At 42.5% G+C, this 13,901-nt stretch overlaps 1 protein-coding gene across 2 annotated transcripts in view; it reads right to left on the reverse strand.

The window, feature by feature from the left end:
• LOC127439846 (serine/threonine-protein kinase SIK2-like) overlaps positions 1 to 13,901 on the reverse strand; it is a 68,487-nt gene that overhangs the window by 28,789 nt on the left and 25,797 nt on the right. For both annotated transcript variants that reach the window (XM_051696095.1, XM_051696096.1), the window contains 5 exons: positions 11,684 to 11,808; positions 7,083 to 7,206; positions 6,352 to 6,578; positions 5,186 to 5,338; positions 4,156 to 4,314 (listed from right to left, as the gene is read on the reverse strand). In XM_051696095.1, the coding sequence (XP_051552055.1) occupies positions 4,156 to 4,314; positions 5,186 to 5,338; positions 6,352 to 6,578; positions 7,083 to 7,206; positions 11,684 to 11,808 (788 nt within the window). The remainder of the gene's footprint in view (positions 1 to 4,155; positions 4,315 to 5,185; positions 5,339 to 6,351; positions 6,579 to 7,082; positions 7,207 to 11,683; positions 11,809 to 13,901) is intronic.

A 13,901-nucleotide genomic window follows, 5' to 3' on the forward strand; every position in this document is an offset into this window, starting at 1 on the left:
CGGCTCTGCCCTTTGAGAATCCCATGGCTCCGCCTTCCATGGCTCTGTCCCTCGAACCTTCCACGGTTCCGCCTTCCCTGGATCCATCCCCCATAACTCCGCCCTCTACGGCTCTGCCCCTCGAGCCTCTCACGGCTCCGCCTTCCACGGCTCAGTCCCTCGAGCCACTCACGGCTCCACCTTCCACAGCTTTGCTCCTCGAGCCTTCCACGGTTCTGCCTTCCCTGGATCCATCTCCCATGACTCCACCTTCCATGCCTCTGCCCTTCAAGCCTCCCAAGGCTCCGCCTTCCATGGCTCTGTCCCTCGAACCTTCCATGGTTCCGCCTTCCCTGGATCCATCCCCCATGACTCCCCCATGACTCCCCCTTCTACGGCTTTGCCCCTCAAGCCTCTCACAGCTCCACCTTCTACGGCTTTGCCCCTCGAGCCTCTCATGGCTCCGCCTTCTACGGCTTTGCCCCTCGAGCCTCTCACAGCTCCACCTTCTACGGCTTTGCCCCTCGAGCCTCTCATGGCTCCGCCTTCTACGGCTTTGCCCCTCGAGCCTTCCACGGCTCCGCCTTTTACGGCTCCGCCCCCAGAATCTTCCACGGGTCTGCCTTTTATAGCTCCACCCCCAGAGTCTTCCACGGCTCCGCCTTCCACGGCTCCGCCCTCGGACTCTTCTGCGGCTCTGCCCACTTCCCCAGAGTCTCCTCCTCCAACAGTTCCGCCTCCTGACCCGGTCCCTGCCCTGTGGCTGCCTCCCAGGCCTCCTGACCCAGTCCCTGCCCTGTGGCCGCCTCCCAGGCCTCCTGACCCAGTCCCTGCCCTGTGGCCACCTCCCAGGCCTCCTGACCCAGTCCCTGCTCTGCGGCTGCCTCCCAGGCCTCCGGATCCATTCCCAGCCCTGAAGCCGCCCCCTAGGCCTCCTGATCATCATCTTTGGATCCTTCATCTTCTGCGTCACCCTGCCCTCATCATCCGTTCTTGGGCGCCAGGAGTTGCCCTTTAAAGGGGGGGTGGGGGGGTAATGTCACAGTCTGTCTCCCTCATTCTTCTTCAAGGACTCTTATTTTGAAGTTTTGCCCCAGACTCCATTTCCCAGGATTCACTGCCCTAATCACTTCTATCAGTTCTTCATCATCTGCACCTGATTTCTATTCCCTCATTAGTTTCTCAGTGTATAAATATCCTCTAGTTTTGTTAAGTCTTTGTCAGTCCTTGAAGTGCTATGTTGTGAAGTGTCACAGTTTTGTATTGTTAGCCTGTTAGCCTTATAGTTTGTTTTCCACTCCAGTGTTTGTTTCCACTTCAGCGATTGTTCCACTCCAACGTTTATAATTAAAAGATTAAAAGGAATCTACTCCTGTGTCTCCTCTGTTCCTCTTCCTCTCCAAGACACCCACGTTACAATTGTAAACTGTCAAATATTATAATATATATTATAATAATAAACCTGACATGTCCCACAGTAATAATTTAGTATTATGCAATGTTCAACTGGGGTTTCAAAAATACGTCAGTGAAGTAGCTTTGCACACCTTGTTCATTCACAAAAATGTATTAGTAAAAACATTTGAAGGATATTTTAAATAATAAATATTTTAAATAATGGTTTTTATTAAGCTACTATGTATCATTTAAAATAAAATATAAATAAAAATGTGCATATCAATAAAAATGATTGAATTTCATTCTCCCTTGTGTTTATTTAATGAAAAACTAATTATTTTTAAATAGATTTTGATTTAATGTCTTAAACTATTGAATCTACTTCTCTGGTTAAAAAAACAACTTTTGAGCCATTTTAGAGCAAATACATAATTATTGAGATATATATTGAATATCGTCAATAGGCTGAAAAATATCGAGATATAATTTTTTAAGGCATATCGCCCAGCCCTAATGAGCATCTACAGCACCGCTTTACTATGTGAAAATGCTTGTGAGGTGTTTTTTTCTGTCACTCTAAATGTTCGTTTTTACCACACCCGCAGAGGAAATTGGACCTGGCAGATCACATTCAGACAGCTATGATACACTGCACTTTTTCATAATACAAGCATTTAATTGTTATACGTACGTGCAATTCTGCTTAATTTTTAGATTTCAACTTTTGTGTTTAATTTGTGTTAAAATGTGTAGTTGACATGAAAGTTCCAACAGTGACTGCTCGTATTATTACACATGCAAGTTCAACATTAAAGAAACTTACAATTGTACTTTTTAAAATCAGTTTGTCACCCTACATTTTTTAGAGGCTTAAATGTGATTAAAATAGTTTTAACAGAATATAAAATAAAACATACACTTTCACATACACTACCGGTCAAAAGTTTTGAAACACTTACTCATTCTTTATTATAATTTATTTTCACATTTTAGAATAATAGTAAAGTCATCAAAACTATGGAATAACATAAATGGAACTATGGGAATTATGTTGTGACTAAACAAAATCCAAAATAAATCAAAACTGTGTTATATTTTAGCATCTTCAAAGTAGTCATCCTTTGCCTAGAATTTGCAGACATGTACTCTTGACATTTTCTCAACCAACTTCTTGAGGTTTCACCCTGGGATGTTTTTAAACAGTATTGAAGGAGTTCCCATCTATGTTGGGCACTTATTGGCTGCTTTTCTTTATTATTTGGTCCAAGTCATCAATTTCAAAAACGTTTTTTTTAATTAAATTTTAGTTTTATAATGAAATAAATTAATATGGTGGCACAATTATATTTTTGTCTACAAAACTCATTTCAAACATTTAAGCATACACCTTCAGATAAAAAAAAAAAAAAAAAAATTAAGATCATGAGAAACATTTCAGTCAAGCGTTTCAAAACTTTTGACCAGTAGTGTATGTATGTGTGTATAAATATAGTGTCACCCCTCCCCCCGTTCTGGTTTAACGCTCCAAAAATCTGCTTACCTTAACTATAACACGATGGGTGAATGACATGAGAACATGGTCAGAGGTGTCTTACAGATATATTTTTAATGACTTACATTGTCTCTTGGAGTTTCATGAGCACAGAGGCACATCAGTATGTCCACAGCGTGAAGGTAGGATCTTGTGTATTTATGAATGAAGTACTCTTGTTTTAATATCTCCCCGGTCTGCTTCCAGTTGTTTTGACATCACCTGAACACTTTAAAACACTCATGATAGCTTCTGACAACTCTATAACCTGTAAATCCACTTCACTAGCTAATTACACTTTGAAATCAACATAGTATCTATATAGAACCTTTAGAACGGAAGTTCCGAGACAACATTTTCAAGATGGCTGCACGCTAGTATTTCTGTTGCATAAGGTGAATAGCTGTAGGCCGGAATGGGGGCGGAATCTCCAAAATAGGGCATGGTTTCTCCAGAAGGGGACGGGGTTACTCCAAAAGGAGCTTGTGCCAACTCCAAAAGGGGGCGACACCTCCAAAGATGGATAGGGTTAGGAAAAGAGTTAGGTAAGGGGCTCCCTATATCTTTGCTGCCGATTTGGATCTCCCGCCCCTTTTTTAAGCTCTGTCTGCAGCTATACCCTTCTCCGGTAAGCACAGACTGAAGAACTTTCTCCATATTTCTTTTGCACAATTATATACATAATTTACGTGTACTTGTAGGTATCACTCATTAGGAGCTTAATATTATTAATAAACCTATATTTCCATAAATAAGTTTTTTCTTACAACAACTTGGGTAATAGGATTGAATGAATTAATTATGTTACTTTTTTTATGTCACAATATTTTTCTAAAAGGGGGAAAATCAAATGGCAACAGTGTTGCGCTAAAAAGCAGTTAACACATTTCTACTATTGTATACCGACATATCACCCAGAGAGGCTGAAGTGCTGCTGTCACACGCTGCAGACAAAAGCTTTTACTGTCGTCATGCACCAGCACCAATGAGTAACACTGCTATTTAAAACATGCAGCCTGCACTTACAAAATATAGCTTCAAGCTCGAAAGTAGGATGAGAGATCCCTCTCTCTCACTATGTGCTAAAATATGGAGTAAATAACATTTTCCACCCTTGTTTTGGTGTGTCAAACCCTGCTCCTGGATGACCACTGTCCTGCAGAGTTTAGTTCAACCCTTCTCTATCATCTATCCATCTATCCATCCAGGAGCAGGGTTTGACACAACTTAGCTAAAATGTGACTGACCTTTGGAGTGCCCACATCTTCCTCCATGAGTGTCTGGTCTGGGGAAACAGGGGTTTGTGGGAAAGTGAATGTATCTGTATTGGACTGCAGCAGAACAGGAGAACACAGGTGGCATGCTGCCTGGGGAGTGGGGCCCACTTGGGAGGGAACTGCACTGGTCTGCAAGGAGATGAAGATATATGTAAGCAAAAAGGAACATTTTTGGAACATTTCTATGGTTATACAATTTTTTGGATATGTATCATGGTATTCCATGATATATGTGAAAGTTCCATGGTATTGGGTTATGATACCATCACAGTACAATGATATCACCACACGGCTGCACAACTACCAATTTTCGAGGATGTATGTGATACCTAAATTGGTGTCCCCTTTCGTTTTCATCTTCCAGGTGTCCACGATTGCGCCCCTCTTATTGTGGTGCCCCCCTTTTATGTCCCCCCGGAAACACTGCATATATGTTTTTTGCACCTCTGCCACCACAGTAAGTTTTTGTAAGTGTGGAATTATATAGAGTAGTTAACTGCATTAGCCTTTAAGAATAGGGTGCAGGCATTTACTGTATAAGCCAAAAATTACCAAAGAGTTCCATGGTATTATTATGTTATTTGGACATGGTACTATGGTAATATCATGTTTTACTTGGACATTCACCCATGGTATTGAATTTCATTTTTAATGCATGCAATATATTACATCTACCATGGTATAGGAACATGGTAGCCATTTAGTACCACTGTATCCATAAAAATACAGTGGTATTAACATCAAATACCATCACTGTACCATGGTTTCCTAAAAGGTTTCTGAGATGTAATGAAATGTACACTCCAGTGCTTTGCCATGTGTTTACATTTTCAAGCAATGCACCCAAACATGCTTGTTTCTGTGGTTTACGGTCATAGAGGTTAAAGTGAAAGAAGAAGGAATGCTGTTTTACAGTTTTTGTTCCTCATGACTCCAATATTTACATTGATATACCAATGTCATTTCAATATGTCTGGGTAGACTTCACAGATGGGGTTACCTTGACAACAGTCTGCTCTGCGACGGTGCTAGGGCGGCGCTGGCTGGCGTGCAAACGTTGTTCCACAGGGAAACTGCTGCGATGCGCTTTCAACCGCTCCACGAGCAGGTAGTAGATAGCAGCGAAGTGGTTATAGCTATTGTTCTGGAGAGACTGTGACAGGAACAACAAGAGGGTTTGAAGAGCAAAACAGACAAGGCGAGAGAACACTGTCAAATTTCAAACGTTTTTAATATATTCAGAAATACAGCTCCGCGGGAGAAGCAGATTTGCAATTCAGAGGAGAAAGATATATGATTGTTTTATAGCAGGGGTTTTCAAACTTCTTAATAAGGACCCCCGAATATGATGATCCCCTTGCAAGGGACCCCTTTTCTAAAATATAAAGACAACTATATATTTATATGTATAAAAACCTATTTATAGAGTAAGACAAATAATACAAGTGATATTATAAATAAATGTTGTTTCCAAAACAAAATAATTGGTTTTAATTTGTCATTATGCCTAAGCAATAATAATAATAATGATAATAACAATAATAATAATAATAATAATAATAATAATAATAATAATTTTGAACACCTAATTATTAAAGTATTTTCTGGAAAATGGTCTAAAAATATATACAGTATGTAATAACAATCACGATAATAATATCCTGAGGGCTGTCAATAGACTAAAACATTTGTAATTAATCTCTAATCACACTTCTGTTTTTATCGCATTCAGTTTTTTTTTTTAAATCACAAACAATTGCATTCCCCTATACAAAATCTGTAAATTATTTTACTTTTGTTAACCGTCCCATCAGAATTTTTATTATATCTAAATTAGCCAATTAGAAGGTCTTTCTACATTATTTAATGATACATAATTTGGGCTACCTGGCAACAGCATTGTTGTATGTTTGTGTATTTTGAAAAGGGACACCTGTGTTGGTGCTCTTGCTAAGTTTCAGACCAGTCTTTAAATAGCAGAATATAATGGTCATAAGCGGTAATAAATGTCAAATGTATTAAATGTGTCAACCCTGTTTAGAATAACACTGTATACTGTATAGGCATACTTGGACAGCCCTAATAATGCATGCTGTAAACAAAACAAAACAAAAATCTTTAAAATCATCTCAAACGCCCTAACCCCCCCCTTGGTAATCAACTGACCTCAATGGTCTTCTGCTGGTCGATGCCGAGGGTGTGCATCAGTCTTAGTACTTGTTCACTGTGCTCAACCAAGCCTGCTTTACTCTCGCTGGGCAGCCCCTGTCTGTAGAGCACCGGCCGCTGGGACGGGACCTCCTGCATCATCCAGCGATGCTCTTTGATCTGACTCAGGGACAAACGCCTGGCTGGGTCTAGAACCAACATCTTCCTGATCAAGTGCTCACAGTCTGAAAGGGCATGTAGTGAGAGAGAAGGCCTCTGAAACATGAGTTATGATGTGTAACTTTTAGCAGTGTTGGGGAATATTGCTTTTGCATTACATTTTCTGATCATGGCTGAGGGGTCTCTCTCCTCCAGAATGGCAGCGCTGTTTGACTTGAACTGTTTTTTAAATTTGAAGTGGTATTTCTACTTACTGTTTCATGTTTATAATGAAAATGATGTAGTTTTGGTGTAGACACAAACACTGCAAATGCCTACATAACTATGCTATGGGAAAGATTTTCAATTATATTTGTCAGTAAATAAATGTAATATACAGAAAAAGCTACCATGTTCATTACTTATTTGAAAAAGAAAGTCAGTTACTGTGGTGTAAATTCACAAAGTAACAGGTTACTTCCAAAACGTAATCTACTTGCATTACATGTTACATTACTTATATAAGAACACTATACAGTATATATATATATATATATATATACTGTATAGTGTTCTTTTGACCTCCTCACCTTCACTCATGAAGTAGGGGATGCGGAAACGGCCTTCCAAGACCCTCTGTCTGAGTACAGGAAGGCTGGGGCCGTCAAATGGAAGAGTGCCACACACAAACACGTACAAAACCACCCCCATGCTCTGAATGTCACACACAAACACACAGACAAAATCAATAAAAAAAAAGCATTAAACTCTGACTAGAACCTAGAATAAAGGACCACCCACACATCAAACAGGAAAGAACAATTATATTTTCAATCAATTGAATAACCATTAGTTGTTGAAGCAATCCTCTGTGCTGCCTGAAAATACACAAATAAACTTATGGCAAAAATTTTGTCAGCTGTCAGCATTTCATAATAGTTTAACTGCAACAAAGTAGCAAAAAAGAACCATGGTAATACTATGGCATTTTTTGGAAGTATTATGTAAATACTATAGATACTATATCTTTCATGTTATATATCTCAAAATTGTCCTGGTTACTTTCGTAACCTCCGTTCCCTGATGGAGGGAACGAGACGTTGTGTCAATGCAGTGACACTAGGGGTCCCCTTGTGAGCCCCAAACACCTCTGATCTTTGAGAAAAGGCCAATGGAAATTGACGAGTGGAATTTGCATGCCACTCCCCTGGACATACGGGTATAAAAGGAGCTGACTCGCAACCACTCATTCAGGTTTTGTGCTGAGGAGCCGAGACAAGGTCCTGGCCATTCCAGTGGGTAGTTCAGTGTTGTGGCAAGAGGGACACAACATCTCGTTCCCTCCATCAGGGAACGGAGGTTACGAAAGTAACCAGGACATTCCCTATCTGTCACTTATTCGAGTTGTGTCGATGTAGTGTCACTAGGGGTCCCTACACAACATTTTGTGGGATTCTTGACCTTCATCGAGGTGAAGCGGACACCGCTGGACCTGGGCGGGCGCCTGCCGAACTGAATCACATAGCCGAGTCGGATGGTCCGGGTCAGCCATCGTGACGGGTTGGAGAGCGTAAGCCACGCGTCCAAACTCTGGGCGAGGGGGACCAAAGGGACAATCGCATCGGACGTACCAGCGGGTGGGGAGCCTGAGGTGCCACATCGAGGGGGCTCGAGCCCCGAACCCGTGGCCGTGCTGAGTCTGGGGACATCGAAGCACTTACCTGGCTCCGGATACCCACCATAGGGCTGGTCAGGGAGGGGGGAGGAGGAAAATCATCCCCGCAGTCCGTCAGAACCGACCTGGCATGGGCGTTTTTGTGCCACAGCTGGGCGTGCAGGGGTGGGGGGGGCCACCCCTGGAGTGCCATACCTGCCATAAAGGAACGGTGGCCGGTGGTCGCGATAACGACGGCTGTGAGCACCGGATATGTGACCCAGGAAATGAGGAAACTGCTCCTTTTCTGAACGTGTAGGTGCCACAGCCCATCGGGCATGCAGCGAATCAAAGAAAAGGCAAAGGATTCTCCTCCCGGCCCTCCACCGGGGGATGAGGTGGTCTGCTTACCATCTCTAGGCCTGCAGCAGGTCTCCACATGCCTGGGTCGCCCATCTCAGGGGTGCTTCGAAGCCTTCCTTGGGTTCTTGGTGCCGGCCGTGAGACGGGTGGCATCTGCTTCCTGCGGGCGGCTCCACGCCGGGTTGCCGCAGGAGGACGCCCTTGGCGATGAGCAGACGGGGTGCGGGGCACCGCGCCGAGGCAGGATGTGCTTAATAGCCTCCGTGTGCCGTTTCATCGCGGAGAACTGCTGGGCGAAGTCCTCAATGGTGTCGCCAAACAGGCTGACCTGGGAGATGGGGGCGTCAAGGAATCGTACCTTGTCAGCTTCCCAGATCTCGACCAAGTTGAGCCATATATGGCGCTCCTGGACCACCAGGGTGGGCATCGCCTGCCTGAGAGTCCGCGCCGTGACCTTCGTCGCTCGGAGGGTGAGGTCGGTCACCGAGTGCAGCTCCTGCATCAATCCCGGTCAGAACTACCCTCGTGCAGTTCTCTTAGTGACTTGGCTTGGCACACTTGCAGGAGAGACATGGCATGCAGGGCGGAGGCGGCCTGTCCAGCGGCACCGCAGGTCTTAGTTGCCAGAGATGAAGTAAACCTACAGGTGCTGGACGGGAGTCTCGGGCAGCCCTGCCAGGTGGCGGCGTTTTGCGGGCACAGGTGCACCGCAACCGCCTTATCCACCTGGGGAATCGCCGAGTACCCCCTGGCAGCCCCACCATAGAGGGTAGTGAGAGCGGAGGAGCTCAGAGACTGGGTCCGGGCAGTGAAAGGTGCCCGCCACGACCTCGTGAGCTCCTCATGCACCTCCGGGAAGAAAGGGACTGGGGCGGGGCATGGCCGTGAGCAGCGCTCCGGGCCTAGGAACCAATCGTCAAGCTGCGAGGGTTCAGGGGGGGTGGAGGGTTCCACTCCAGCCTGACGCATGCAGCCGCCCAGGCAAGCATGGCTGCCAGCTGCACATCAGCCTGTGACTGTGACCGGTTGAGTCCTCAGCGTCAGCCCCCTCTCCGATGCTGCAATTGAGAGCTCATCCACTTCGCGAGCGTTGAAACAAGATCATGAACTCGCCCTGAGACGAGCTGGCAGTCTCACCTCAGCGGGGCAAAGGAGCATACTGGGAGGTCTGTGGGGAGTTACCCGGTGGAGTGGCTCCCATTGGGATCCCCAAATCGCCCCCAGTGCTAACCAACGCAGCCTCAAACTCGTAGGTAGAAGGACCGAGGCGGGGAGATGCTGGGGTGGCTTTTTCCTCTAAGGAAGGAAAAAACCGTGACCGCAATGTTGCCATGGTCATGCTCTCGTTGTGAGAACATGACCCGTCCATGAATGCTGTCTCAGCGTGGGCAGCGCCCAAGCACGTAAGACCTCGATCATGGCCATCCAAAATGGAGAGGTAATGGCCGTAACCAGGAAATACATGCAAACGGAAAGGCATCTTTAAAAAGACGTTCTCCGTTAATGCCACTTTTTGGAATGGAAAATATACTCTTTCAGTAGGAATAATATACTCTTTTAGCTGCTGAAGCACCCAGGGGCATTCTCTGCACTCCAGTGGTGCAAGAAGGTGAGAAGCTGCTGTCATGCGCTGTAAATCCAACAGTTTTTCGAAGTGAATGGAACGGCAGAGGATTCAGCTCACTGAACACAACCGCTCGGCTCCGAAGAGAAAATCTGAATGAGTGGTTGCGAGCCAGCTCCTTTTATACCCATATATCCGGGGGAGTGGCATGCAAATTCCACTCGTCAATTCCCATTGGCCTTTTCTCAAAGATCAGAGGTGTTTGGGGCTCCCAAGGGCGACCCCTAGTGTCACTACATCGACACAACATCGAGTGTGTGACAGATAGGGAAACCAAGGGATTATTCTCTGTTCCTGTTAAGGCAAAATTGAAGAATGAACGGGTGTAAAGTCATTTAGAACAAAATCTGGCCAAATCTAAGGTGTTTTTGAGTTCATTTCGTTGGTTCTTAACAGCTCGCTAGCGCAAACTTTTAAGAAAATCTCTTACCAGCTGCTAAACACCTTCGTACAGCCATTGGTCCATGTCATTGTTAGATGTGACCTGGAGCTCCACCTACTTTGAGGTCTAATTCCCATTAGGTCAGTTATGATCAGTCAACATGAACACATCGGCATTCAGAGTTAATACAGCAAGCTGGTGCAAATTTACCTACATCTGTACGATCGTTTACATAGAGACATTTTCCAAGAACATGTCATGCGATTTTAATTAATCTATAAAAGTCAAAATATTCTAATCAAATAATTTTAAGTGCCCATTTACTCTGTTGTTTGATATGTTGCTTCACTCATGTGTCGTCTATAGCGAAATCCATTCACACATCTGCCCATAGTGAGATATGCCTATTATCATTCTTTTGTCTGTATTCTACCCAGTAACACTCTTTTATACACCCATCTTTGCAGTAGTATCAGTGTCATAATAAAATACAATAACAGAGTGTAATTGGCGCATATTATGGCCACGTATAGTGCATTAGCGTCAATTCAGAGCCCATTGTACATAGGGACCACGGTTTGTTCCTGGCAGGCAGCAGATGCCCTAACCACGCCCTCCACCCTAATCCTAACTATATGGAGCCTGTAAGGCTGAATAGCCTGCCAGGAACAATGGATGGCACATTTCTCCCATCACGGAATTCAGAATGTAAACATGATAAATTACACAATATCTACTGCATATACAGTATATTACTTTAAATAATCACTGGATTGTTAAAACAGCTTCTTTTACTGATCTCATGTGAATTCTACTCATAGAATGAGGCATGAAGTCATTGATTACACATTTTAATGTCATATTAGTTAAGGTTTTACATGTAGCCTTGAGCATCCTCATATTTAAATGTACCTCTAAACACCTCCCCCAGCAGCATGGCCGGTGTCTGAATGTTCGCAAACAGTATGTCGTTGCTCAGCTGTTTCAAATTTCTTTTTACCTCTGAACAAAGAAGAACTTCTCTGTAAGTGTGCTGGTGCCTTTACTGGTCACAATAATTTTTTGTAAGGCTAATAAGATGCAAGACTCTAGAATTCACTGTGGTCTATGAGTGTCATACAGCCCTATCTGCTAGACACAGTCTGTATATCTCAATAGAAGCTCTTACCCAGATGTCTAGTTGTGGACCCTCATACTGCTGCCCCTCAAACACCTCTGGAGCTGCGTATGGGGGGCTGCCACACCAAGTGGTCAGGGGCTCCCCGGGACGGAAGAAGTTTCCAAAGCCAAAATCTACATCGGAATTTAACAACATCAGCACTCACAATATTCATTCATCTATTAGGACTTTTTTAAAGATTATTTACATAGAAAATGTTACGAGTTTACTGGTTCATATAGTTCTGGAGCACATTAAAGTAAATGCATTTGATGTGCTGTCCATAATGGAGGGGCTCGAGCACAGGATTGGGCTTCAGCTCTGAGATCACCCCCCAACTATATGACTAAAGCAAGAAAAAGTGTGTGTGTGGGGGGGGGGTATTTTGAATTGTGAATATTTTAATCTATTGACAGCCATAGATTTTAACAGCAATTAAAACAAATCTCCATAACAGTTTTGTGCAAAATGTATTATTATTATTATTATTTTTATTATTATTATTAAGTATTTATATTGCCTTCATTAATGTACATACTTCCAAAAATAGATTGCACTTGTGTTGTGATTGTATTTGTACAGTGTGAAGCGCTGAACAAATACATTTTAATTGAAAATGTTTCGCTTCAGATTTATATATCTAGTATCATAATAATAAAGTGTAGTAAAAAGATCCGCTGTCAACTAAATTTACATGTATTTATTTTATAGATAATATTTAATCATCTCTTTTGTCTTTAGTTCAATGACAAAATAAAAGCCAGTTATTCAACTTTGCAAACAACATGTTGTCCTTTTAATATCACACTTACTATTTTTGAACACAGAATAAATGTCACTTTATACATTTAAATAAATAGCTGGGGGTCCTCACAAGGGGATCATCATATTTGGGGGTATATTTTCTAAATGTAAATGTCAATTTAAAATGGAATACTAGTGTTAATTTTCTGTATACTGCACAGTATATACTGTTTGTATTCTGCATACTATTTTTTTTTAAATAAATTAGTATGTGAAACTGCATATGCTGAATATGCAATAACACTGTAAATGCTTCAAACTGTAGTACAATATATTATATTGTTGTCTTATGACCTCATTACATTGCATGTTTAATTCAGCGAGTGGTGTTCATCTAAAAATAAAAATAAATTATTCCAATTTTGTGCTTATTACATTTACGATTGATTGCTTCAATCCTTTTTTTCGAACTAGATATGGAAAGTAATGTCATGTGAAAATGCAAATGTCATAGCACTACATGTATTCCTTGCAGTGTTTTCTTTTGTATACTGCATATTTTAGAAAATATCCAAGTCATCGTCCATGCATACAGAAAATTTGCATACTGCGTACAGTTTACATATTGCACACTGCAAAAAGAGTACAAGTAGCGTGAAAGTATGCTATTCCAAACACAACCCCAGTTCCAATAGACAACTGGCTCATTGAACTCAGTGTTATGCTCCCAATATGGAAACCAATTACATTTAATCAGACAGATCTGGTCACTAATGCAAACTCATATATGACACCAATAATTGTACATATAATCCTTCTAGATGTCTAAATAGATTCCTGACTGCGTTTCGGCTGGCCGGCAAAAACGTCTTTAGTTAATCAGTGGCGGGAGGAAGTGAGTGAGTGGTGTGACAGTTTTGAAACAGGTGGTACTCACTGACTGACTATACACAGACTTCAGAAGGGTCTGCGTCTGCTCATAGACAACCAGCAGTGCATAGCAGTGATGCAGATTGAGTTGTGTAATGTAATCCATATCATTTAAAGATTAATTGATGTGCGTCACAGCTGACTGACGTAGATTAATGATTGTGTCAGGGTGGGAATGAATAAGACCCATAGGGTGCAGGTATTGAGGTTGGCTATAAACAAGGATACTGTTATCCCTAATGCAAACAACTAGTGTGAGCATATAGTTCTAAAAGTAAAGGGGAAAAATGTCTAATTAGTTTGAGGCTAATTGGCTTGGTTATCAAGCAATGGTTATGGATAAACTGGATAAAGAATCCACAGGAAGGAAAATTCACAAATGAGAACCCTTTAATATCTCAATTGTTTCTCCAAGACTGCAATAAGATTAAATGGAGAGCAAAAGGAGACTTCTGCTAAGTTTCCTACTTATCAGATGTTTCTCCTGAGAAAAGACCCTTGTAATCTCACATGTCTCCTTTAGAGTTTCAGAAGATTTTTCAATTGTTTCTCC

Source organism: Myxocyprinus asiaticus, chromosome 4, assembly GCF_019703515.2.
Source record: "Myxocyprinus asiaticus isolate MX2 ecotype Aquarium Trade chromosome 4, UBuf_Myxa_2, whole genome shotgun sequence".
NCBI classification, from domain to species: domain Eukaryota; kingdom Metazoa; phylum Chordata; class Actinopteri; order Cypriniformes; family Catostomidae; genus Myxocyprinus; species Myxocyprinus asiaticus.